General features: G+C 43.0%; 1 protein-coding gene across 7 annotated transcripts in view; it reads right to left on the reverse strand.

Annotated features, from left to right (window-relative positions):
* LOC128340704 (carbamoyl-phosphate synthase [ammonia], mitochondrial-like) overlaps positions 1 to 21185 on the reverse strand; it is a 165562-nt gene extending 144377 nt beyond the window's left edge. For 2 of the 7 annotated variants that reach the window (XM_053286193.1, XM_053286190.1), the window contains exons 1-5: positions 21054 to 21185; positions 16631 to 16723; positions 6315 to 6404; positions 1806 to 1934; positions 1186 to 1292 (exon numbers count right to left, since the gene is read on the reverse strand). In XM_053286193.1, the coding sequence (XP_053142168.1) occupies positions 1186 to 1292; positions 1806 to 1934; positions 6315 to 6404; positions 16631 to 16723; positions 21054 to 21158 (524 nt within the window). In that variant the 5' untranslated portion in view covers positions 21159 to 21185. Of the gene's footprint in view, positions 1 to 1185; positions 1293 to 1805; positions 1935 to 6314; positions 6405 to 16630; positions 16724 to 16828; positions 17217 to 17843; positions 17900 to 20783; positions 20829 to 20871; positions 20999 to 21053 lie in introns of those variants that run through there. The other 5 variants (XM_053286194.1, XM_053286196.1, XM_053286197.1 and 2 more) reach the window with 5 other exon arrangements.
* Positions 21186 to 24500: the final 3315 nt, after the last annotated feature.

The raw sequence follows: 24500 nt of genomic DNA on the forward strand, positions 1-24500 counted from the left end.
TACAATTGTGCCAATAATGAAAACAAACTATATAGGACCAAGTAAAATTAGTGGTTCTGCAATCTTCTTGGCCAGAATGAAGATGTAGCAAGTGCAGGGGGAAAGATTCTTTTCCCCATATAGATATGTAAGTTATTCACCTACCCTTTTGCTCCTAGTAAAGTGTAAAGTGTGCTGTCAAGTCGATTTCAACTCCTGGCACCCACAGAGCCCTCTGATTTTCTCTGGTACAATACAGAAGGGGTTTACCATTGCCTCCTCCCACGCAGTATGAGACGATGCCTTTCAGCATCTTCCTAGATCGCTGCTGCCCAATATAGTACCAGCGGGGATTTGAACCAGCAACCTAATGCTTGTTAGTCAAGCATTTCCCTGCTGCGCCACTTAAGGTGTACATAGTACATTTAGTCCTAGTACATAGGACTAAATGTGCAAGCATAAAAACATTGCAAAATATTTTTAATGCCTCGAGGCTGACCAAATTATGTTCTTCAGCTTTGTTCTGCAGGTGACCTGATTGCACACTTTCTCTCACTGAACTGCACATTCATTTTAGATGTTCAGCCTGTGTGATTCCAAAAGGTCCAGAGTTAATATATTTTCCATGTTTCTCCTCAACCAGTCCTGCCCTTCTGTTCCCATAGCAATTGTGGTGCTTCGATTTAGGTCTGCAGGGCCTCTCTCCACCACCTTGACTGACACCCTTTAGCCAAGCAACTCAACCAGAGTTCTCAACTTTGAGTCCCCAGATGTTGTTGCACTACAATTCCCATCAACCCCAGACGGAATGCCCAAAGGCTGTTGTGGCTATGTAAGATGGGAGTTGTGAACTGACAATATTTGGGGACTCAAGACTGAGAACCCAAGAACTAAACCGAGGCATTCTAGTGTGGGCCTGATACTCAGACTTGAAGTGAGGAGGGAAGGCAACATCCTTCCCTCTGCAGGACGGCTTGATTCACCCCAATTAAACACAATCAGTATATTGCTACTGTAACAGTCATGGCACTGCATACACCTTGCTTCTATTAAATATGCTCGATTTGGGCCATTTCCAATTCAACAAACAGAACTGAGACGGGGATTGGTGTGGGATGAAGGGAAAAGAAATAATCATGTATCTTGGTTCTTGGATATGCTCTGGTCACACATGCAGATTTGGGTAAAGCAGGAGTGTCACCGTACCTGTTAGCCATGGACATTTTGAAGGATGAAGCCCCGGCTGCCACACCAGTGATTAGATTCCCCAGACCGATTCCAAACAAAGGCTCCTGGCGATCACTCTCTAGAACCTGGGTGGGAAAAGATCGCTATTAACAATGGTAAGAATTTGGTTCTATGCAAATCAATTTTTGCTTACTTGCCAAGATAAAAATACACTTTTGCACTTTTATTCAGTGTTTTATACTTACTTTTTATTTCTTTATTTTTAAAAAACCAATTTATTTTAAAATCAGATTGCTAACTTCTTCAAAACAATGAATCATGCACACTTAATATCTGGACAGAGAGAAATTCCACCAATGCAACTTTTTTTCCTCTATAGTGAAGAGAAAAGCTGCCCTTGGTGAAGAAAATATGCACGATTGCTTCTCTAATCTATTCAAATGTTAAAGGCCCACAGATACAGAGAAAGCAATCCTAATAACCTGGAAGTTTTTTTCCACTAGGAGATAACTGAATTTAAATTTAATAATTTAAAGCACACACACATCATCAAGTTATAAGTTGCAGAATGGGAAATATCACTTGCAGGTCAACAGCACTTTGAATGAGAGATGTATTCCAGTATATATATTCTTTACCTTCCTGACATTCTCAATTAGCTCTTGTGCTTGGGTTGGGTCCCCAGGACCACCAGAAATGAAAAGCCCATCATAGTCCATCCTGGTAAAATCATGATTCCAAGGAACCAGATGCACCTCAGCACCTCTCTGACAAGAAAACAAAAGGAGACGGACAAAAGATATCAGGCAATAAAGTGGGAGGCATTTAGTCATCCAGACCAGGCATCTAATACACAAGTATAAGAACAAGCCGAAGGGTGCACTGTATGCCGCCTTTGTTGATTTCAAGGCAGCCTTCGATCATATCTCTCATGACTGATCATGGGGGAAATTATCAAATTCATAAATCGACTGAAGGTTACTTCTGCTAACGAAAAATCTTAATAGGGGCTCTCACCTAAGAGTGCCCTGCAATCCACAGGGACACTTAACAAACCCCATTAGAGTGGAAAAAGGGGTCCAGCAGGGCTGTATAGTAGCCCCACTACTGTTTAACGTCTATATTAATGATATGGTGGAGAGACTTGCTAATTTGGAATTTCACCCACTGAAACTGAGCAGTAGACATCTAGCTATCCTTCTCTATGCAGATGATGTCATGCTTCTGTCACAATCTCCGGTGGGGATGAGGGAAATGCTGAGAGTTTGGGCTGACTATTGTCATGAAATCTTGCACTCTATCAATTACCAGAAGACTAAGGTAATAAAGTTTGCCAAGAAACCTATTATGCATAAATGGCAAATTAACGGAGTTGATGTAGCACGGACATTGCAATATAAATATTTGGGGGGTCATCTTCCAGGCGACAGGTAGCTGGGAAGAGCAAACTAAGGCCATTGTAACAAACGCCCTGAGGTCTACTACTGCGATTTTTGAGATTCTTCTTTTCGGCAGGGGGCAGATATGTTCCAGCTGCCATTAAGGTATTTCAAACTAAGGTAATCTCGCAGCTTCTTTATGGCTCACAGATTTGCATATATTGTGACTTTTGTCCACTTGAAAGGATCCAGTCCAAATTTCCCAAAGTGGGGGTGGGGTCAACCCCCTGTTGTGTGTCAAATGTCAAACAGTGATTGGAAGCTGGTTTGTTAAACTTGGAGTCCTCTGCCTAGATTTATATTTTCAACTTCTGGCTGGAATTGATTGTTTCCCCTTCTGGCTTATTATTTATTATTATTTAATACATTTATATACCGCCCCAAACCAAACTCTTGGGGCGGTTCACAATCATAAAAGAATACAAATACATAAAACATTAAAATCAATTAAAACTCAAAAAACTGCCTAAAATGAAAACAATTTACAATATTTAAAATTACAAAAGCTAAAAGGCCTGGTTAAAAAAATGAGTCTTCAAAGATCTTTTAAAAACCGCTAGAGATGGGGAGAGTCTTATGTCAGCAGGAAGGGCATTCCAAAGTCTCAGAGCTTAGATCCCTTAATCTTTAAGGATGAACACCCCTCTGATTGTCCAATGATTGTCCTCTTAATCACTGACAAATTAAAAGTATATGGCCTGTCAAAAGAATTTCTACTCCCCCTGGGCTATGATAATGCCAGAGTGATTCTTAAGCAGTGTATTATCGATGTGGGACACCAGATAGATTTAGGTCGGGCATCAAGTTACAGGTGGTTAGGAGCAGTTAAACCCTAGCAAAAACCAGCCAACTATCTGTATAATCTGACATATCCAACCCACAGAAGAGCCCTGACGCTAGCCCGGATGGATGTGTTACCCTCTGTAGTATTAGAGGGTAGATTTAGGAGGGTTCCTTTTTTGGAGAGATTGTGTCCTTGTGGGAATGGCAATGTTGAAACAGTAGGTCATGTGTTCCTGTATTGCTCATTTTATCTTGATCGGCATCTTAGACTTATTGCCCTTCTTGTTTTAAGATATCCAAATAATTCTGATGAGTTTTATATAAACTTATTTCTTTCTAGGGATGTGCAGACTGGTCCGGAGGTTCAGGGATTGGGTCTGGAGGTTCGGGATCAAACCGAACCCCATCCCGGTTCTGTCCAGACTGGAACTAAACCTCTGGACAAGTCTGCGGAACAATCAATTAAAAAAAATTTTTTTTTAAATAAAATCAAAATACCTGTAACCCTTGGGGGGGGCTTCCTGTAGGCCACGGGGGGGGGGTTCCACGGGTTCCCTTTTGGGCCTCCGTAACTGTGCACGGTGGCCATTTTAGCCACCACCGTGCATGCATAAATGGCCTCTGTGAGGCCTAGCATAGCCCACGGCCTCGCAGAGGTCATTTGCGCATGCGTGGTGGCCACTTTGTTTTTCCCAGTTCGGGGGTTCGATGGGGGCCAGACTGAACTTGGCCGGTCTGGTTCAAGTCCAGTATGGACTCGAACCAAACCGGGCCAGCCGGTTCCATGCACACTCCTATTTATTTCTGATACGTATTCCAACGTCTCGCATCTGGTGGCCAATAGGGATGGGCCCGGACCGGTCCGAAGGCCATTTAAAAAGCCTCCGGACCGGTCCAGAGCGGTCCGGACCTGGGCGGTCCGGTTCTGGAGGGGGGGTTTCTTTAAGAGCGGCAGGAGGGTTTACTTACCCCTCCCGCCGCTTTCCCCGCTTGGCGCCTGTAATCTTTAGAATAATTGGGGCGGCAGGACACCAGCTGCCCCCGCCGCCCCCCCCCCCCCACGACCGGATTAGGGGCCAAATCGGCCCAAACTACTACCGCGGCTGCCGCCGCCAACCACCCATCCAACCGCCCAACACAAGGCCCGATTTCGGGCCAAGGAAGCCACCCCCCACACGGCCGATGACGGGCCGAATCGGCCCAAACTACAGCCGCCGCGGCCGGTCGGCCGCCCGCCCTCCCAGCCGCCCGAGTCCTCACCACAACAAGGCCCGCGTCGGTTGGGCCGATCAGGGCCCCACAATTAAAAAAGGAGAGGAGCTCGCAAACAGAGCTCCCGCGGCGGCTGTAGTTTGGGCCGATTCAGCCTGTCATCGGCCGTGTGGGGGGTGGCTTCCTTGGCCCGAAATCGGGCCTTGTGTTGGGCGGTTGGGTGGGTGGTTGGCGGCGGCGGTGGCAGTAGTTTGGGCCGATTTGGCCCCTAATCCAGTCGCGGGGGGGCGGGGGGGGGCGGCTGGTGTCCTGCCGCCCCAATTATTCTAAAGATTACGGGTGCCAAGCGGGAAAGCGGCGGGAGGGGTAAGTAAACCCTCCCACCACTCTTAAAGAACCCCCCCCCCAGTGCCGGACCACAGTTGGCGGTTCCATGCACACCCCTAGTGGCCAAACTCTGTACAGCTGTGATTAAGACCCGCATACGGCATGTCGGAGATGGTTAATACAGATTCTTAATTCTTTTTGTTTTTATTTTGTTATCTTATTCCATTTTACATTTTATGTAATAGTTCTTCATTTTATATTTTATGTGTATGTTTACATATATATACGCATGCACTGGTATTGATGTTAACTATTGGGGACTCTTGTATCTGGATTTGATCTGTGTGCTGATCTTTGATTGTAATAAACTGAATTGAATTGAATAGTCATCCAGACATAATTAGGCCAAACCATGCAGCCCAATAAGATTCAAAAATGAATCTGAATATGGGAGTCCAAATTAATATCCCTGCTCTTCACTGAAGCTCATTGGATAGCCTCAAAGAGCCCTGCCCAACTGGTACTTCCTTCCTCTGAACACGAAGTTTCCATTTAGTTATGGTGTCTATTAACCTTTGAAAGATCCATCTTCCATGACTTTTGTCCAGCGCCCCAAACCATCTAAACCAATGGCCATCAACACAATAACCAGTGGCTACCAGCATGTTACTATCATTCAACTGAACCACCCACACAAGGTTGTTCTAAGGGTCAAATGAGGTATAAATACACTGTAAGGAACTATGGGATATGTTGGGAATACTTCTGCTGTATTTGGGGGCTTCTTCATTACCATTGGTCTACATGGGCAAGGTGAATGTATTCTCTACATACATTCAGAGGATCTCCCATCTTTATACATCCTTATCTTGAAAAAGTGTATTTTTTCAAGATAATATATCACACAATGAGAAGCTATAATGGGCATGGGTATCCAAGCTCCCCTTATCCCCCTTCTCATGTTCAGTGCCACTGCCCCAGCTTCACTCACAACGGGGATGAAAACTCAGATAAACAAGCAAGCAAGAGCCTCTCACTCAGCTGGGGCTTTTATGCACAGCAGGTTTAACCACAGGTTTATGGGGAAGCTTTACTGTGAACTCGAAGTTGTCTCAAAAAACCAACACAAATTGTGTGTAAACTGCTCCCTGATTACCTGCAGGGACTTCGGGATAAATCTAGTCAATATGTGAACACACACCCTCCATTCCAGAGGAGATGCAAGTTAAAGGGCTTCAGAAATCCTATGTGAAAAGCTTCACACATGTTCAAAGCAAAATTTATGGTTCCATAAAAGAGAATGCTATTTAAGCCATTCTCCATTAAAAGAGAATGCTATTTAAGCCATTCTCCATTAAAAGAGAATGCTATTTAAGCCAGACTTACCTTTACTAACAAACGGATAGCATTGTGCTTCAGTCCACTGTCCACAGCTATGATTTTGATTGGATTTCCTTTGCCGTATACCTTGACTTCCTATTGATATGTTTAAAAGAAGGAAGACATTGCTATAAGGAATTCATTTATTTATTACATTTATAAGCCACTTTTCGTGCCGTGAACTCCAGGCACTATACATAGGGTTTCAAAACAATCTCCCATCCAGAGACTGACCAGACCCAGACCTTTCGGACCATACTCTGGTATTTAAAATATACAACAAACCTGATATGAAGCTCTACAGTTAAATAACAAGCAGACAGATGTATTAAGTATAAAAATGTAATCCTATTTGGCAAGCTTGGTTTATTTTTGCAAGATGGTTTATGAATGGCAATAAATCCATTAAATACACATGTTTGTAAATAAGCATGTAATACTGTTAGTCATAGTAACTGCGGAGATAGCAAAGAGCCTGGAAACCATCTTGAGCTGAAACAGAAACTAACTTTTATTTTATCTTTCCAAACCTTCCCCTTCTCCCCACACAGTGCCACCTAGTTAAGATGAGAATGTTGAGATGAGAATTTAGTACAGTTTGTTATGTGACATAGGAACTGCTCAGTCATTACCAAACTGTGGATGCTATACCCAGGCATAGCATCCATGAAAGCATTCCAGCAAGCTCTGCCCCCATGCCAAAGTAGCCCAGGCTCCATGCTGTCCATGAGTACAGCATTAAACACCCAGAGTTCTGTCATGAAGTTCTCTCCCACAGTACAGCATCTGCCTCCAGCAACAAACAAAGGAGTATCTAGGGGAAATAGCGCCTAGTGCAAGCACTGAAATTGCGCCCCCTGTCCAAACATCTGACACCCATCTTTCAGATAATTTTAGCATAATATCAGCTGAAAATACAAGTCAAGCTCGTTCATCTTTTAATATTTCAAAAACTATTTAGCAGTGGATGTAGCCAGACCAAAATATGCTGGAAAACGACAAATTTCAGTATGCTGGGGCTCATGAAATACCCAAATACTATGTGGAGGTGTACTTGGAAAACTAAACAGAAGTGCCTGTCTAATTCTCTACTATGAATTGTAGCATCACTATTACATAAGTTTTAAAAATAAATGGAGAATTTGACTTTTCCCAAATACTCTGAAAATAATTAAAGGATATGCAGAGTAAACTGTGTCACTGCTTGGAATAGATTCTAGTATTTCTTGCTCTCTTTCTCTCATTTTAACTGTCTTTCTGAAACTCCCAGTGAGCCTTAATACTAAGGATTTCACACTGATTCAAAGACAAACTCGCCATTCCCCCTCCCCCTGCTGGCCTCTTAATTCACCGCCACAGCCTGTCCCAGGCTGATTTTCAGGCCTATTCGGGCCTGCAAAGATTGGCGTGGTGGCCATTTTGGAGGCTGCAACGCATGCTCAAATGGCGTCTGTGAGGCCTGGCGAGGCCTAGGGCCTCGCAGGGACCATTTGAGCATGTGTGGTGGCTATTTTTATCTATATCTATATCTATATCTATATCTATATCTATATCTATATCTATCTGTCTCTCTCTCTATATATATATGTTTAAATGGCTGCTGAAAACAAAATGGCCACTGCAATGCTCAAATGGCCTCTGTGAGGCCTGGCGTGGCCTAGGGCCTCGCAGAGGCCATTTGAGCATCCGTGCCCTGCCTGCCTCACCCTAGATACGCCCCTGGCAACAAATACTGTACTTGTAGACTGAGTGGCGGCAAGGCTACTGAATGCATTGGCATGGAATGCTTGCTCGAATGCTCTCATGGATCTGGTACTAATCCCATGTGCATGCTTTCAGCAGTGGCAGAAAGGGGCTTATACCAACTCAAAAAGTACATAGCGGCTGGCTAGCTGGCTTGCAAGGGCCCCATGTCATAGTCTCTTCACACAGGGAAAGTTAACAACATGAAGACGGAATTACAAAAAGGAAAGCTGATATGCCAATTGGATTTCTCTTGGATCAGAACAGAACCACACTCTTTCCTTTATTTGATCCATTGGAATCGTTGGGATTTATCAATTTTAGAAATTGCTCATTGACAATCATTTTAATTTGTTGTTTTCCCTAAACCATTCTGAAACCTATTCATATTTTGCTAATTTTGAAATTTAATTGTAATCCTTGAATTATTTCATTTTGTTCCACTGGTGCTGTCTGACTTAATACTTCATTACAATATATTTGTCATCTGAGTCTCTTCATTACTAGTGTTGTGTCTGATGTCTTGTTCAGTTTAATTGTCTTGTGGTTCATTTCTTGAATTATACATCACCTTGCCTGAAAACCTCCTGCAGTTGTGGGGATTTCAATCCTCACAATTTCTCATTTAATTACCTGAAGTTAGACTACTTGTCTTAGTAAGAAGAGTGGAAGTAGAGCCTTGCTGCATTAGACACAGGGTCCATCTTGTCCAGCATCCTCTCTCAAACAGTTGTCTACCAGATCCCTCTAGGAAGCCATCAAGCATGCCTCTGAATTTGTTTGTTTAATATATATATACCCCACCTCTCCAGTGCACTACAGCTCGGGGTGACTTACATAGATACAATATAGAATTAAAAAAAATAGAATTAAAAAGTTAAAAGACCTGGCTAATACCACAATTTAAATGACACATTTTTAAAACTTTAAATTAAAAGTTATCAACAAACATATAAACACTAAGAAACCTGCCAGGTATAAGCAGTGGATAAAATATTAAAAAGCCACTCTAAAAAGATGTGTCTTCAGTTGTCTTAAAAAACACTGAGGGAGGGAGCGTGGCGGAGCTCTTCCAGGAGAGCTTTCCAAAGTCGCAAAGGAGCCACCACCGAAAAGGGCCTGTCTCTAGTCCCTGCCAGCTGGATCTCTGTGGGTGGCGGGGCCAAGAGCAAGGCCTGAGATGCCAAATTGAGGGCCCTGGCAGGCTCATATGGGCAAATACAGTCCTACAGGTGCTCCGGTCACAAGCCATTTAGGGTTTTAAAGGTCGAGACCAGCACCTTGAATCTAGCCCAGAAATGGGCTGGTAACCAGTGAAGCCACCTCAGGATGGGTGTTCTATTTCCCTAACATGACTAGTAGCCATTTGATAGGCCTAGCCTCCATGAATTTGTTTCTCCCCTTTTAAAATAATCAAAGCCACTGGCCATCCATTCATCACATCTTGTGGGAGCAAACCCAGTGTGAATAAGATGCTGTATGAAAAAGTATTTTCTTTTTGCCCATCCTGTATCTCCTACCAGTAAATTTCACTGGATGACCCTGAATTCTTGTGTTATGAGAGTGGAAGAACACTGTCTCCATTTTCTCCACACCATTTATCATTTTATAAACTTCCATCATGATTTATATTATTGTAAATGTGGATTCTGCCTTCAGCACTTTGTGTAAAATAACTTATGCTTGATCATCGCCTCTTTTTGCTCCCGCACCGGTACAGACCAATTGACCAAGTGGTTGGGGACTTTTAGACTATGCTTAGATTTAAATACATTTTGCACCCTTTCTCCTACTGGGTGAGCAAGAATGTTTTCCAGCAATGAACAACTCAGCATTCTTCTTCCTCATCAAATCCATCCAACCTGAGACAGCTGCAATTTTAAATGCACACTTTCCCAAAGTCCGTGTCTGATCTACTGCTGAGCAAACTATTTTTATTCTTTTAATAACCCCCTTTTAATCAGGCTCTTTTGGCACACAGATATTTCACAGCTGGAAAGCTTCATGATAAGATGATAATCTCCTAACTTAATCATTTCACAGGTGAACTACCACTATTCAGCAAGAAAACAGAAGCTTCTCTGAAGAAATTCTGATCTGAAGGGCACATGGATGCCATCAAAACACCAGCCAGTCCATTCATAAGATCCAAATGCAGGGCCTTACCCAGAAGAGTATTGCCCATGCTACCCTCCTCAGCCACGCCAAACTCCAGGCACATCTGAGTCCCACAGCTGTATGACCTAACTGCCCTGCCTCACCAGGCGCTGTGACTGTGGCTGGGAGGAACCAGTTCAATTATCTCCAGTCAAGTGCTGCCAACTCACAACATTCTGTTCCCAAGAGCATGAATAAAATGAATAGAAGAATGAAAGTGTATAATCAATCCTCATAGGGGATTCAATTGAGGGAAAGTATTATAGACCAAAGAATCCAAACACTTGAAAAATAGTGACCACACATTTTGCTCCATAACTTCACTTCTACAAGGGCTAGAGCTTAGGGGTTTTTTTAATTGAAAGCTGGGAATCTTGGGGAAATATTAGGATGGATCCAAATCTCAAAGCGATTCAAACTGAATCAGGAGCAATTCGATTTGTATTTGAATCTAGCCAATGGACCACGGGGTGATTTGTTTTGTCTCCAAATCACCCGAATCAGCTAGATTCGGGTACAAATCGATTTGTACCCAAATCAATTTGCATATCCCTACTTGAAAGAAGGGATAGAAGAGATCCAGCCGACGGATGGGGAAATGGTGAAAAATACTGCAACTTCTACTGAGACAAATTGGTTCCATTCAACAGAATACTCACAGAAGTTGTTAGGAGTTAGGAGTATCAAGGCCAGTTTCAAGGAGCAAGGAACAGAAACTAGCTGACATCTTGATTAATGCTGCACTTGAGCAATGAACAAAGTTGCACTCATGCAAGGTTGCAGAGCTGTGCAAAGCAATGATGCTCTGTGATGTTTCACAACTGCTAATAGAAGACCTTCTCCAAGAGATAGTCAAAGTTGTGCTACAAGGCTCTGCAATTAGTCTTATGGAACAGTCGTTGTACAATGATGATGTGGAACAACACTATGTTCTTAATTAGCACACGCATTACACTAGTGAAACACTAGTCTATTGAATTCCTTCAATAGTGAAATTCACCTGCACAGCATCCTTGTGCAAGCACAATGTTCTTCCATAAGTGTACTGTTAATCAGGATGTCAGCCACCGAAAACAAGATTCATGACATTGGGAACACCCTAAATGTTAGAGACAAATAGCAGGGGCGGGGCCTGTTGCCTTCATGCCCAGCTTGTGGGCTTCCTGGAGGCATCTGATTGTTCACTTTTGGCAACAGGACTAGACAGACATTTAGCTGATCCTGCAGACCTATCTGATCTTGTCAACCTTGGCTGTCCATTAATCAGCATTCGTTCTAAGTGACCAAACCACTCAGTGAGACAGAATGCAGCAAGGCTCTGTAGCTAAAATCTACTGGTTAACAGCCTAACTAAATTTACTCAAAGAAGTCCCATTGAAATTAAAATGACAAGTGGGCCTTCACAAGACTGTGAAGTCTTACACTCTTTACTAGTAAGTGGAGGAGGCTTTAGGCGGGGAAGAACCAGCCAGTCTCCTAGGTGAGGTTTAAAGTCTATGCTGTTATATATTGGCAATAAAAACCTTTAAATTCTAAAGCAAGAGCACAAACTATTTACATTAGGTAGTATATAGGTATAAAGTACTGAGGATTCCTATTATTTAAGATTTTGGATGCAAAATCAGGTTTAGTTACATAGGATCACAGGAACCTGCCTTATATGAAGTCAGACCATTGGTCTATCTAGTTCAGGACTGTCTACCCAGATTGGAAGTGGCCTCTCCAAGTTTCAGGCAGGAGGCTTTCCCTGTCCCACTGGAGATGCTAAGAACTGAACCTGGAACCGCCTGCATGCAAAGCAGATTTCAAGTCATTCCTCTGCCAAGCTCCATCCCAGTGATGACTTACAATTGGCAGACATATAGGTGTTCCATACCTTTAAGGACTCAAGCTTCACTTGCCATGGTTCCTGGGCTGGTTTGGACAATACTTCCAGGGGTGGAGCCACCATTGTGCAAATGGGTTCAAAGAACTTGGGCCACCAATGAAAGCCCACAGGGGGGCATGGCTCAGACTCCGGAAGAGCCCAACCGAACTTCCCACACCCGGGTTCTGGAGAGCCCCAAGCAAGCTCTCCCCTGTCCTTTTCAGGTAGCGCTTGCTGCCTGACAGAATGTATTTCCTTTTCTCTCCTTCACTGGTGGGAGAGAAAGAGAAATACAAATACAAAAATGACAAGGGGAGAGCTCGCTTAGTCCATCCCAAGCCCAGGACATGGCCCTTTGTGTGTGATGTCACATGCACATCGACATGGCTTGGACTCCAGAGAGCCCTAAGCGAGCTCTCCCCTTTTCATTTCAGGCAGCGCTGCGTGAAAAGGACAGGAGAGAGCTCGCTCAGGGCTCTCCGGAGCCCGGGCATGGGGAGTTCACTCAGGGCTCTTCTGGTGACCGAGCCACGCCCCTGTGCACATGACATTATTATTTCTTGTTTACACAGTGAGACAGGTGTTATTGACTGGTTTGTTTTATCCAGACATCGAGTCCTTCCCAAGGACCTGGGATGGCTGAATTTTATTGTCAATGTTGTTGATGTTGTTATAGATATCGTCACAGAATATAGGCTATTCCCAGCAAAGTTGCTTTTTGTAATTGGCTGATGGTGATTTCTGTGGCCACTATGGTGTTGAGGTGCTCTTCAAGGTCTTTTGGAATTGCACCTAGGGCACCAATTACCACTGGGATTATTTTGGTCTTTTTCTGCCACAGCCTTTCAATTTCAATTTGTAGATCTTTGTATTTGGTGATTTTTTTCTATTTCTTTTTCTTCTATTCTGCTATCCGCTGGTATTGCTATGTCGATTATTTTAACTTGTTTTTCTTTCTTCTCCACTACAGTTATATCTGGTGTATTGTGTGGCAGATGTTTGTCTCTTTGTAGTCGGAAGTCCCGTAATATTTTCACATCTTCATTTTCTTCAACTTTTTCAATTTGATGGTCCCACCAATTTTTGGCTACAGGTAGCTTGTATTTTTTGCAGATGTTCCAGTGTATCATCCCTGCTACCTTGTCATGCCTTTGTTTGTAGTCAGTCTGTGTGATCTTTTTACAACAGCTGATTAGGTGGTCCACTGTTTCATCTGCTTCTTTACAAAGGCAGCACTTGCTGTTTGTTGTTGACTTTTCTACTTTTGCTCTTATTGCATTTGTTCTTAGTGCCTGTTCTTGTGCAGCCAGTATTAAACCCTCTGTTTCTTTCTTCAAGTTGCCCTTCTTAAGCCATTGCCAGGTCTTGGTGATGTCTGATTTTCCACTGATATTGTGCAAATATTGACCATGCAGTGGCTTCTTTTTCCATTTTTCTGCTCGGTTCTTGACTTGTTCTTTCTTGTAGGCCTGCTTTGTTTCATTGGTGTTGAATAGTTTCTCGTTATTGACCATTTGAAGTGCATCTTCTTCACTGTCCTTTATATATTCTCCCCCTGTCCCTGAAAAGGACAGGAGAAGCGCTCAGGGCTCTCTGGAGCCTGGGCGTGGGGAGTTCACTCAGGGCTCTTCTGGAGCCCTAGCCACACCCCTGTGCACATGACATTAATTACTACTACTACTATTAATACTACTACATTTATATCCTGCTCTTCCTCCAAGGAGCCCAGAGCGGTGTATTACATACTTGAGTTTCTCTTTCACAACAACCCTGTGAAGTAGGTTATGCTGAGAGAGAAGTGACTGGCCCAGAGTCACCCAGCTAGTTTCATGGGTGAATGGGGATTTGAACTCGGGTCTCCCCGGTTCTAGTCCAGCACTCTAACCACTACACCACGCTGGCTCTCTATCACATCACATGCATCACATCACATCACATGCATGGGGCATAACCAGAGGCGCCACTGAGCAGGGCCGGACGCAGGCCAGATGCAGGCCGCCGTTCAGCTGGCTCCATGCCTTAATACTTCATCTGCCAGCACAACCACATGCAGTAAGGGTGGAGTGCATCATGAGCACAAACAACCTCCTCCATCTCAGCATGCTAAGGCACCCATTGCTAATCATGGCAAGGGGAATGTTTCATCCAAATCCCTCTTCTGTTCATTTAAACTAGTATTTGCAGTGCATGCAGAGGACCTCTTTGGCAGTTGCTTTGCAATCTTCAGTCCTTCACTATTACTAGGCTGACTTTAGTTTCTGTTGGAATGACTACCTCCAATCCTAGCAGTCCTTGCATACTCCCTAAGGGAACACAGTCTTCACTTTGGTTCATGCTGCCTTGTCACCCTCCCTGGCTGCAATTACAGCTGCTGGGGGAAAATACTTGCAGGTTGGTATTTTCTTCGATGCAGGCTCAGGTGCAACAAGACAGCAGCGTTTCAGCTCTAGGAAACCCCTTTGGAAGACTGACATCAATCTCCAGTCCTCAGGAAGTGAATTCAAGGCTGGCGATCCATTGAAATCAATGGCGGACGGGGGTTAGGGGAATCGACCACAAAATACAGTTAGAAATAGGAAAAACACCCCTCCAAATCCTGCCCCCAATCGTCATGTCAATAAGAGGATTGAAGGGGAACCCTGAAAATCACCCCTGACCCCTCAGAATCACTCCTGAACCCCTGAAAATCACACCCTAAGCCCTGGAAATCACAAAAAACACTCCCAAAATTACCAAGAAATCTCACCAAATTGCGGGTACTCAGGTCACGGTTGGTGAGACCTGCCACAATTTCCCAGTCACGGATACTTAAAACCATGATTGGGAAAGCCACAGTTGGCGAGAGATGACTGTATTCAGCAAAAATAACCTATCACAGTTGCTCAGGGATTCCCCCCCCCAAAAAAAACAATCCCTTCTAACCCAACATTGATAAGAAAATTCCTAGATGTTACCACATCTTGATTTACATGGAAACAGTTGTTTGCTAGGACATAGATTATCCTGTCTCATAATTACCGCCATTGAAGAGCTTAGTTAATTGTCAGCTTTATTTGCAATGTTGCTTTATAAGCCTATAAAATGAAGTTATAAAGATAATGAGATCACAGGAGTTCTGTTAATCTTTTTATATCTCATTTATGTATGCTATTTTAAGCATCTTTATAGCAATCCCTGCCTGCAAATGGCAGACGATGAACAGCACACACGCCTGCTGTTTATTTATTCTACGAAATAGTTAAAAATGAAAATAAGCTTTAGATCTGGAATATTCCACAAACAATTCTCTTTTTAGTCTGGTTTCCCCAAACCAACAGCAACTATTTACCTTGAAGTCAATGGGGGACAAAACTCTGGCTAAGAGATTTAAAAAGCGCATAACTGATATCAATTCTCTATAAAAGTTAACAAGTGATATGTTAAACCCCCTCTGTAAATCTCAGACTCCACTCACATATTTGTTTTGCTTGCTTGTTTGTTTTCTTTTTATTTAGTGTGTATTGTTTGGTTCGTTTTTCTTTTTTACATCTTATCTGAAAATATTTTAATTTAAAAAAAAAAATAGGCTCTGGAAAGATAAAGATGGTATCTGGAGGCTGACATGATCTATGTTCTTCAAAGGTAACATCATGTGCCAATCAAACACCATTTATCAAGTCATATATTTTCCATTACTTCACATTACAGAGGAGAAGATTGTCATTTTAACAATTAGGAAATGTTTCTTGATAATATCAGCTAGCTATTCTGAGCACTTTTTCTCTGTTTATGTGGATTTTTCCCTGCAATCATCCAAAACAAAGAGCAAATGACTTGGGACCAAGGGAGCGGAAAGAGTGTCCCCTCCCCCACCCTAGGTATCCACTTGGGGTTGATCTCAGCCCCCATAAGGCAAATACCTCTGAGAGCTGCCTCACTTGGAAGCAACTCACCGAGGGATCGAGCAGTTGACACTACCACCCCCACCACTTCAAGTGCCATGTGCTGCAGCAATGTGACAGCAATAACTCCTCAAGCCGAATGCTGTGTGGCATCAGCAGAAAACACTCTCTCTACTTTCCCTCTTCAAAGCAAAGCCACAGGAGGCTTCACTAGCCGGGTGGGGGGGTCCCCTCCCACTCTCTTAATAACACTCTGCATGCACTTGCAGGTCACAAGACATCTCTGTGGGGACTCCTCAAAATGCATCCAACAACAGACCACCAACAGAATACAGGGACATGATAAGTTCATTGGACCCTCTCCTTCCTCAGCCAGGCCTGTGGCCAGAACATGCATCTTTGTCTAAGCGGTCATGAGATGAGAGTAGCACACATGCACTGGCAACAGAGTTTCAGGGGCAGGGTTCGTGGTTCCTTCCAAATCATGTTTTTTTTACAAACCTACATGGTCTCTACCAACAGTAGGTGGCCAGGCCAATCTCCCTAAACAGCACACACATCCACACATGCAGACACCATTTTACTGTTATGGTATCAATAAGTAGACCATGTAGGACAACAGAGGATGACTGCCATGTTTCTACACAATTTTACACCAACAATGAAATTTTTACCTTGGTTGAAACTTCAGCAATTAAATTTTTCTTGTTTGGATCCAAAAATTCCACAGGCTGGCCCTCAAATTCAATCTTCCCAAGAACTGTTCCCTGTTGAAATAATATATATATTTTAAAAAGCAGATGAATGCAATGATGCAAGAGTGATGGCACCAGGTATGGAGGGATAATCTCTTAGGAATTAGAACAGCTCACCCCAATCTGACATCTTTATTATCAGGTGGTACATTTTCTAAACAGTCCAGACATCTCTCTCTCTCAGCAAAAGAAGACCATTCACATGGGACTTGCAGACACATCCTTTGACATTATCATGAAACTACGACACTGAGGGATTCTTATCTCAGAATTCCAATGGGCATCACACCATCCTTCATGTGATACTCTACCAACCTATTCTAAGTAGGATGGTACAAAGGAAGCCTCATCTATGGGTGAGTTAAATCCCTGCAAGATTCAGCACTCAATATGAAACTTGTAGGGTTTTTAAAAAATTCTTCTGAACTCCCTGCCTCAAGAACATGCTATAATCTGACTTTCCATTTCTCTCACCATGTTGGGTCTTGAAATTTTATGTGCCCATTATATGCATTCTGTATATTTCTGGGCATGTCTTTCAATATATCTATGATGTGTAGAGGCCATAACAGAAACCAGTTTGGTAAAATAGAATGCCACTAAACAAACAAGCCAATGGACCTCAGCCAGTCAGATGTGATGAGAATTTTAATGCACACTGCACAATGGGGAATAATTTTGATAATTCAAAATGGGTTTCTGATTCTGGGTTGGAAGGCAAGTGCTAATAACAGTTTTCCAATCTGGACATCATGGCGAACTATAGTAAACGCTAAACAATTTCTTGCTAATTAGGCAAAAGGCACTTGTGAGCAGTTTCCCTGTTGCAGGGATTCTCAGATGTTTTGCCTACAACTCCCATAAACTCCATCCAAAAGCTATTGCAGCTGGGGATGCTGGGAGATGCAGTCAACAACATCTGGGAATCCCTGCCTGAGCCGTCTGGAGACAAGGAACCATTTGTTGTTGTTATTTCTATATAAGCTACTCTGATGACTTTTTTCTTAATGAAGAAGAAATAAATTAATAATAGCTAGTTTAACCTGCACAGAGCATCTGCACTCTAGTACTTGATTGCTCCTCTCACCCCCTGCCATAGCCCCCCTCACCTCAGAGATCTCTCCACCCTTACCTGAGCCACACTCCTGGTCCTCCTCCTCCATCTGCTTGCTTCCACCCACCTCATCCTCCCTGGTCACTCATCCCTCCCTTCACTCCATCCCCCTCATCCCTCTCAGTCACGGCTGCAGCATTGCTGGTGCCTATTGGCCAAGCTGCAGCCCTCATCCCCAGAGACCTCCCCACCCTCACCTGAGCCCCACTCGTACTCCTCCCCACAGGAGCAGCAGCAGCAGTTCACTGGGCCATTTCTCACTGCCGCCACCACCATGGCCGCTCATTCCCCTCAGGTCGCTGAGAGGCCCAGGCCCATTCCTTGCCTGCCTGCCTCCCTTTGCCAATGGTCTCTAGCTCCAAACAGCAATAGTGGTTGACTGGGTCATTCCTTGCTGCCAATAGGAGCCGCCATGACCGCTTGTTCCCCTCAGGCCGCTGACAGGCTCGGGCCCATCCCTCGCCCTTCCTTCTTTCTCTCTTCCCCTCCCTTCTTTTTCTCTCTCCTTCACTCGCTCTTCCCCTCCCTTCTCTCTCTCTCTCTCCCCCCTGCCTTTCTGAGTTAACAAGTTAACTTGTTTCCTCATCTAATTCACACAATGAATTTCCTCCCTCATGGCCCCTCTTTGCAAACCCCTGCCTACTGTCCTTTTATATAGAGAGATTCCTCTCCTCTACAATCAAGAACATCTTCCAACCAGTATGAGTTGCATTCCTCCTCCCTATCTGCATATGGAATCCCCAGTGCCCAATCACCATGGTGCTTCTGCATGCGAATTCTCACGAGAGCTGCCACACATGGGATTAGCCACGGGTATGCCTTGGAGAATTATATAGATAGATAGATAAAAACAATAATGATGATGATAAGCAGAGAGAAAGAGAGAGAATATTTTAAATACATACATACATACATACATACATACCTGAACTGAGCCCAAGGTGCTGCTGATTTACTAAAAATAATAAAAACTCAAACCAGCAGCACCTCTCAAATGGTTTAGTCAGTGATTTAGGAAATATCACTAAGCTAGTTTTAATTAAAAGCATGATTCTTTGTTCTACAGTTTCTATTGTAACTGAAATTAGTGGCACAGTATATAGGCTATGTATTGAATCTCTTCAGACTATACCATGAGATGTTGTATACAGTAAATTGTCACTTAAACACTTTAGTTATTTGATATCTTCTTGCAGTTCTGAGAAGATCCCTCATTTTTTCAGTTAGCTACTTCGATAAGATCTGCTTAGGGCAGAGTTGAAATGGCTGGTGCAATCTACAAATGACTTGCCATTTTAGGGAGCTAAGTAGACAGCTGAATGCTGCTTTCCATGTAGAAATCGCTGATTAAACTCTTCACACACACACGGGGGTCTCACCTTGACAATGGATTACTTAATGAAATTAGGCCACTAAGTTTACCTTCAGGAAACAATTTACACAGCCACTGTTCATTTCTGCATTCATCATTCCAAAACCCTGTTCTTACTCCTAATTTACAAAAGTACATAGGAGGAATAAAATATAAGCTAGTTTTTCAACTTGATGAAGATTAGTGGCAAGTGGGAAAGCTATGCATTTTAAAAATATCTTCAAGCATTCTCTCTCAGTACACCTCAGGTGCAAAGCAATTGCTTAAATACTGAAAGAGTATGTTTTGATATGCAAAGAATATTGCTCCCTTAAGTGACATGGATTAGGAAGTAAAGAGCATAGTTCCATTCTGCTTAAGCAGTTTACAAAAATAAACACTCGGCTTGTCTTGCATCCTGTCCAAAAAGCTGTAGCACTTCCTTTAGAAATTCTAAAAACAGGCAGAACCAATGTATTCTGCAAGAGATGTGCTGTGGCGGGGGGTAGCGTTTTGGACTTTCTAGAGCAGGGCTGCACAATTTCAGCCCTCCAGGTGCTTTTGTACTTCAACTCCCACCATCCCCAGCCATAATGACCAATAGTCAGGGATGATGGGAGTTGTAGGCCAGATCTGCAAGCAGGCCAAAGATGTGCAGCCCTGTTCTAGAGTGGCTCAATTTAACAGTCAAGAACCATTTCAGATTATCAACTGTCATGTTAAAGACCTGGATACATATTGGTGCTCAGAATACGTTTTATCACTGTTCTATGGATCCAGGGAAATGGGCCTTCCAATGAATCTCTGTCCGGTAATCCAATGCTGCACACTCCTTCAAATTGTCCATTCTGGGAGGCAGGGCCGGATGAAGGGATTTGGGGGCCTACTGCAAAATGATGTTTATTGGGGATGCTCTTTTTTGGTAGCACCACAGGCACCACCAAAATGCGGGGGGGGGCGCCTTCTACAAGTTCTCCCACCCTAGGGACAGCAAGCAGCCCCCATAGCCACACTCACTCTGACAGCCATACCCCATAGCCCCCATAGTGGGAGATAATTTCCAAATATGCTACCCTACCCCAGCTTGAAATGGGTCAGTCCAGGAAAAGTGTTACTGCTCAGAGTGCTGGGCTTCTGCCAATTTGCCCCTACTTCAATAGCTTTTTGTTATTATTAGAAGACGGAAATTGCCAATACAAACTTGCCAATACTTCAGGATCGCCAGTACATAGGAAAACAGTTTAATACCCTCCAGCACTGCATTGCTAAAAACAGGGACATACTTGCTTACTATCTATCACAATACAAAAACAACTAAATTGTGTGGCATTTTAACATGCAAACATAAGCTGAGAAGTCCTGCGGGGGAAACAGAAATCAGAACTCCCAGTTCTTCTGGAAGATTGTTAGATGAAAAGATTTTAAAATGGCTGCTCCACTCCCCTCTCTCTATGTTGCTGTGGTTGACTTATTGTATTTCTTTCTCACTCACATCAACGGTCCTCAGTTCTCCCCGCCCCACCCCAATAGTTCTTAGATCATTCCAAAGCAGTGAACACAACACACCAATCTTTCTTTCTGTCTGTTTCTCACACACACACACTTACTCACAGCTCACTCCCATAAAGACAACACACAGATCTCTTTTCCCCAGCCTAGCCCAGAATTTGAATTTGCTGAATTCGGGTCACTCACATGAACACACTAAAGGTCTAAATTCCCTCCCATCCTGGAAATTATTTTCTCTCTCTCTCTCCCAGCCTCTGGCTCACTAAACCTGGCTCTCGGATCACTCCAGAACAACAAACAGCCAAGAAAAAACTGTTTTTAAACATTGCCCAGCACTGAAATGGGTGGGAGAATAATCAGGAACCTACTCCACTTTCAATGTATTTGATTTGTTGATGTAAACAGACTCTGCAGGAGACAATTGGCTCAACACTGGACATTGTAATATAAACAATGGACTTCAAAGGGCTCATCGAGTTCTCACAGTACCTTTAATTTGGCCCTGAGGTGGCCCCCACAATGGTGTGGCCCCCCACAACTGCAGTACCAGTAGTGGTATGCTTAAACCAGCCGTGCCAGAAGGCCCAAACTAAGGCCAAATTACATGTTATACAGGAGATTTGTGACTTATTTCCTGGTGTTTTTTTAAAAAAACAAAACAAGTTCAGCAGTGATAGGGAATAGGGGTGGGTGCAGGAAGATGCCACTTTTTTTCAAAACAGTGGAGGGAAAGAGTGTATAACTCTTCTCTGCCACCCCAAGCAAAATGCTTCACTTTCAAGGTGCACAAACAGCTGCCCCTCCAGCAGCTGCATTTTATAATAATAATAATAATAATAATAATAATAATAATAATTATTATTATTATTATTATTATTATTATTATTATTCGATTTCTATACCGCCCTTCCAAAAATGGCTCAGGGCAGTTTACAAAGAGAAATAACAAACAAATAAGATGGCTCCCTGTCCCCAAAGGGCTCACATTCTAAAAAGAAACTTAAGACACACACCAGCAACAGTCACTGGAAGTACTGTTACTCTCCCCCTGCTAAATAAAGAGCACCTCTATCTCAGAGTTTGCCTGTTTTGTATTTGGAAGCTCAAGTCATGGGTTGGTTTTTAAACAATGGCTAGTACAAACAGCAGTGATATAAGTAGATGCTGAAAGGCATCATCTCCTACTGCATAGGAGGAAGGCAATGGTAAAGCCCTCCTGTATTCTACCAAAGACAACCACAGGGCTCTGTGGACGCCAGGAGATGACACCAACCCGACGACACACTTACCTTTACCTAATACAAACTAGAAACCCTATAATCCCATGACTTTTCATGTGGTATTTGCAGAAAAGGAGGAGTCTTATAGAATCTCTCTTGCATCAAAAAGAACCCTCTGTTGCTTATTACTTGAGGAACAATACTATATTTTGATGAAGGCTAATTCCCCATGCATCCTTTCCCCAAGGTAATGGTTCTTTAATTAAGGAAGGCAGGAGAGACTAGTAGAGAGAGCAGGGTGGTGGCAGATTTAGGCTGTGAACCCCATGTCTAGTCAGCCCAGCTCAAAGAGGTCTGGACCCGCCCAGAAATGGGGCCAGACTTCAAAGTTCATCCCTTTAGAAAGTCTTGTCCCATTCTTAGAATTGAACATCAGTGATCTGCCTGGAAGGTGTTGGTGGGGGTTCTGAGGAAGTGAAACTGCAGACTAACACAGCATAGGTGTCTTTCTGCTCTTATGCTTAATTATCATTTATAATGGAGCTCCAACTTGGCTAATATGAGGTCTATCACATTTCTCTTTCCTTTTGCTCTTCGCACAAACAAGGGACCCATAAATTATTATTAATTCTTGAGATAGATCCAATAACTGCTTTTACAGTTTCAAAGTGAATTGATTCACTTTGCCTTGCTGCGACCCAAAATCTTTTTGCACCAAGTACAGCTTAGCATACCTTAGTTTTCAAAACACCTCAATTACAGATGGAAGACTGGGGCATTTTCTCTCCCCTTTTTACCTTTGTCTGTTTTGCTTAACGTCTGCAGAGAGTTCTGGTGAATTCAAAAACTATTATTTTATTATTATTATTATTATTATTTTATTTATTTACACAGACAGGTGTTATTGACTGATTTGTTTTATCCCGACATCGAGTCCTTCCCAAGGACCTGGGATGGCTGAATTTGATTATCAATGTTACTGCTGTTATTATAGATATCGTCACAGAATATAGGCTGTTCCCAGTAAAGCTGCTTTTTGTAATTGGCTGATGGTGATTTCTGTGGCCCCTATGGTGTTGATGTGCTCTTCAAGGTCTTTTGGAATTGCACCTAGGGCACCAATGACCACTGGGATTATTTTGGTCTTTTTCTGCCACAGCCTTTAAATTTCAATTTGTAGATCTTTGTATTTGGTGATGTTTTCTATTTCTTTTTCTTCTATTCTGCTATCTCCTGGTATTGCTATGTCGATTATTTTAACTTGTTTTTCTTTCTTCTCGACTACAGTTATATCTGGTGTATTGTGTGGCAGATGTTTGTCTCTTTGTAGTCGGAAGTCCCATAATATTTTTACATCTTCATTTTCTTCAACTTTTTCAATTTTATGGTCCCACCAATTTTTGGCTACAGGTAGCTTGTATTTTTTGCAGATGTTCCAGTGTATCATCTCTGCTACCTTGTCATGCCTTTGTTTGTAGTCAGTCTGTGTGATCTTCTTACAACAGCTGATTAGGTGGTCCACTGTTTCATCTGCTTCTTTACAAAGGCGGCACTTGCTGTTTGTTGTTGACTTTTCTACTTTTGCTCTTATTGCATTTGTTCTTAGTGCCTGTTCTTGCGCAGCCAGTATTAAACCCTCTGTTTCTTTCTTCAAGTTGCCCTTCTTAAGCCATTGCCAGGTCTTGGTGATGTCTGATTTTCTACTTATATTGTGCAAATATTGACCATGCAGTGGCTTCTTTTTCCATTTTTCTGCTCAGTTCTTGACTTGTTCTTTCTTGTAGGCCTGCTTTGTTTGATTGGTGTTGAATAGTTTCTCGGTATTGACCATTTGAAGTGCATCTTCTTCACTGTCCTTGATATATTCTTCAAGGCCTCTTTTCTCCTCCTCTACTGTTTGATGGACTTGCAGCATTCCTCTTCCACCTGAGCTGCAAGGGAGGTATAACCTATCTACATCACTGCGGGGGTGCAGAGCATGATTGATGGTCCTTATTTTCCTGGTCTTACACTCTAGCATCTCTAGCTCTGCTTGGGTCCAGTCTATTATGCCTGCAGTGTATCTGATAACAGGTATAGCCCAGGTGTTTGTGGCTTGTATGGTGTTCCTGCCATTGAGTTTGGACTTGAGGATTTTTCTAACTCTCCTGATGTATTCACTTCCAATTTTTCTTTTAACTTCAGTGTGTGCAATGTTATCAGCCGGGAAAATGCCCAAGTATTTGTAATGTTCTTTCTCTTCCAGGTTCTTGATCTTGCTTCCATTGGGCAGTTCTATTCCTTCTGTTTTTCTTATTTTTCCTCTGCTCATTATTAATGCAGCACACTTGTCTAGTCCAAACTCCATTGCTATATCGCTACTGAATATACGGACAGTGTTTAGCAGTGATTCGATTTCTGACTGGGACTTTCCATACAACTTCAGATCGTCCATGTACAGCAGATGGTTGATTTGACTGGATGTTTTAGATGTTTGGTATCCGAGGCCTGTTTTGTTTAGTATTTGTGAAAGTGGGGTCATGGCGATTACAAACAACAGAGGGGATAGTGAGTCCCCTTGAAAAATGCCTCTTCTAATGCTAACCTGTCCAAGTG

Source organism: Hemicordylus capensis, chromosome 1, assembly GCF_027244095.1.
Source record: "Hemicordylus capensis ecotype Gifberg chromosome 1, rHemCap1.1.pri, whole genome shotgun sequence".
Taxonomy (NCBI): domain Eukaryota; kingdom Metazoa; phylum Chordata; class Lepidosauria; order Squamata; family Cordylidae; genus Hemicordylus; species Hemicordylus capensis.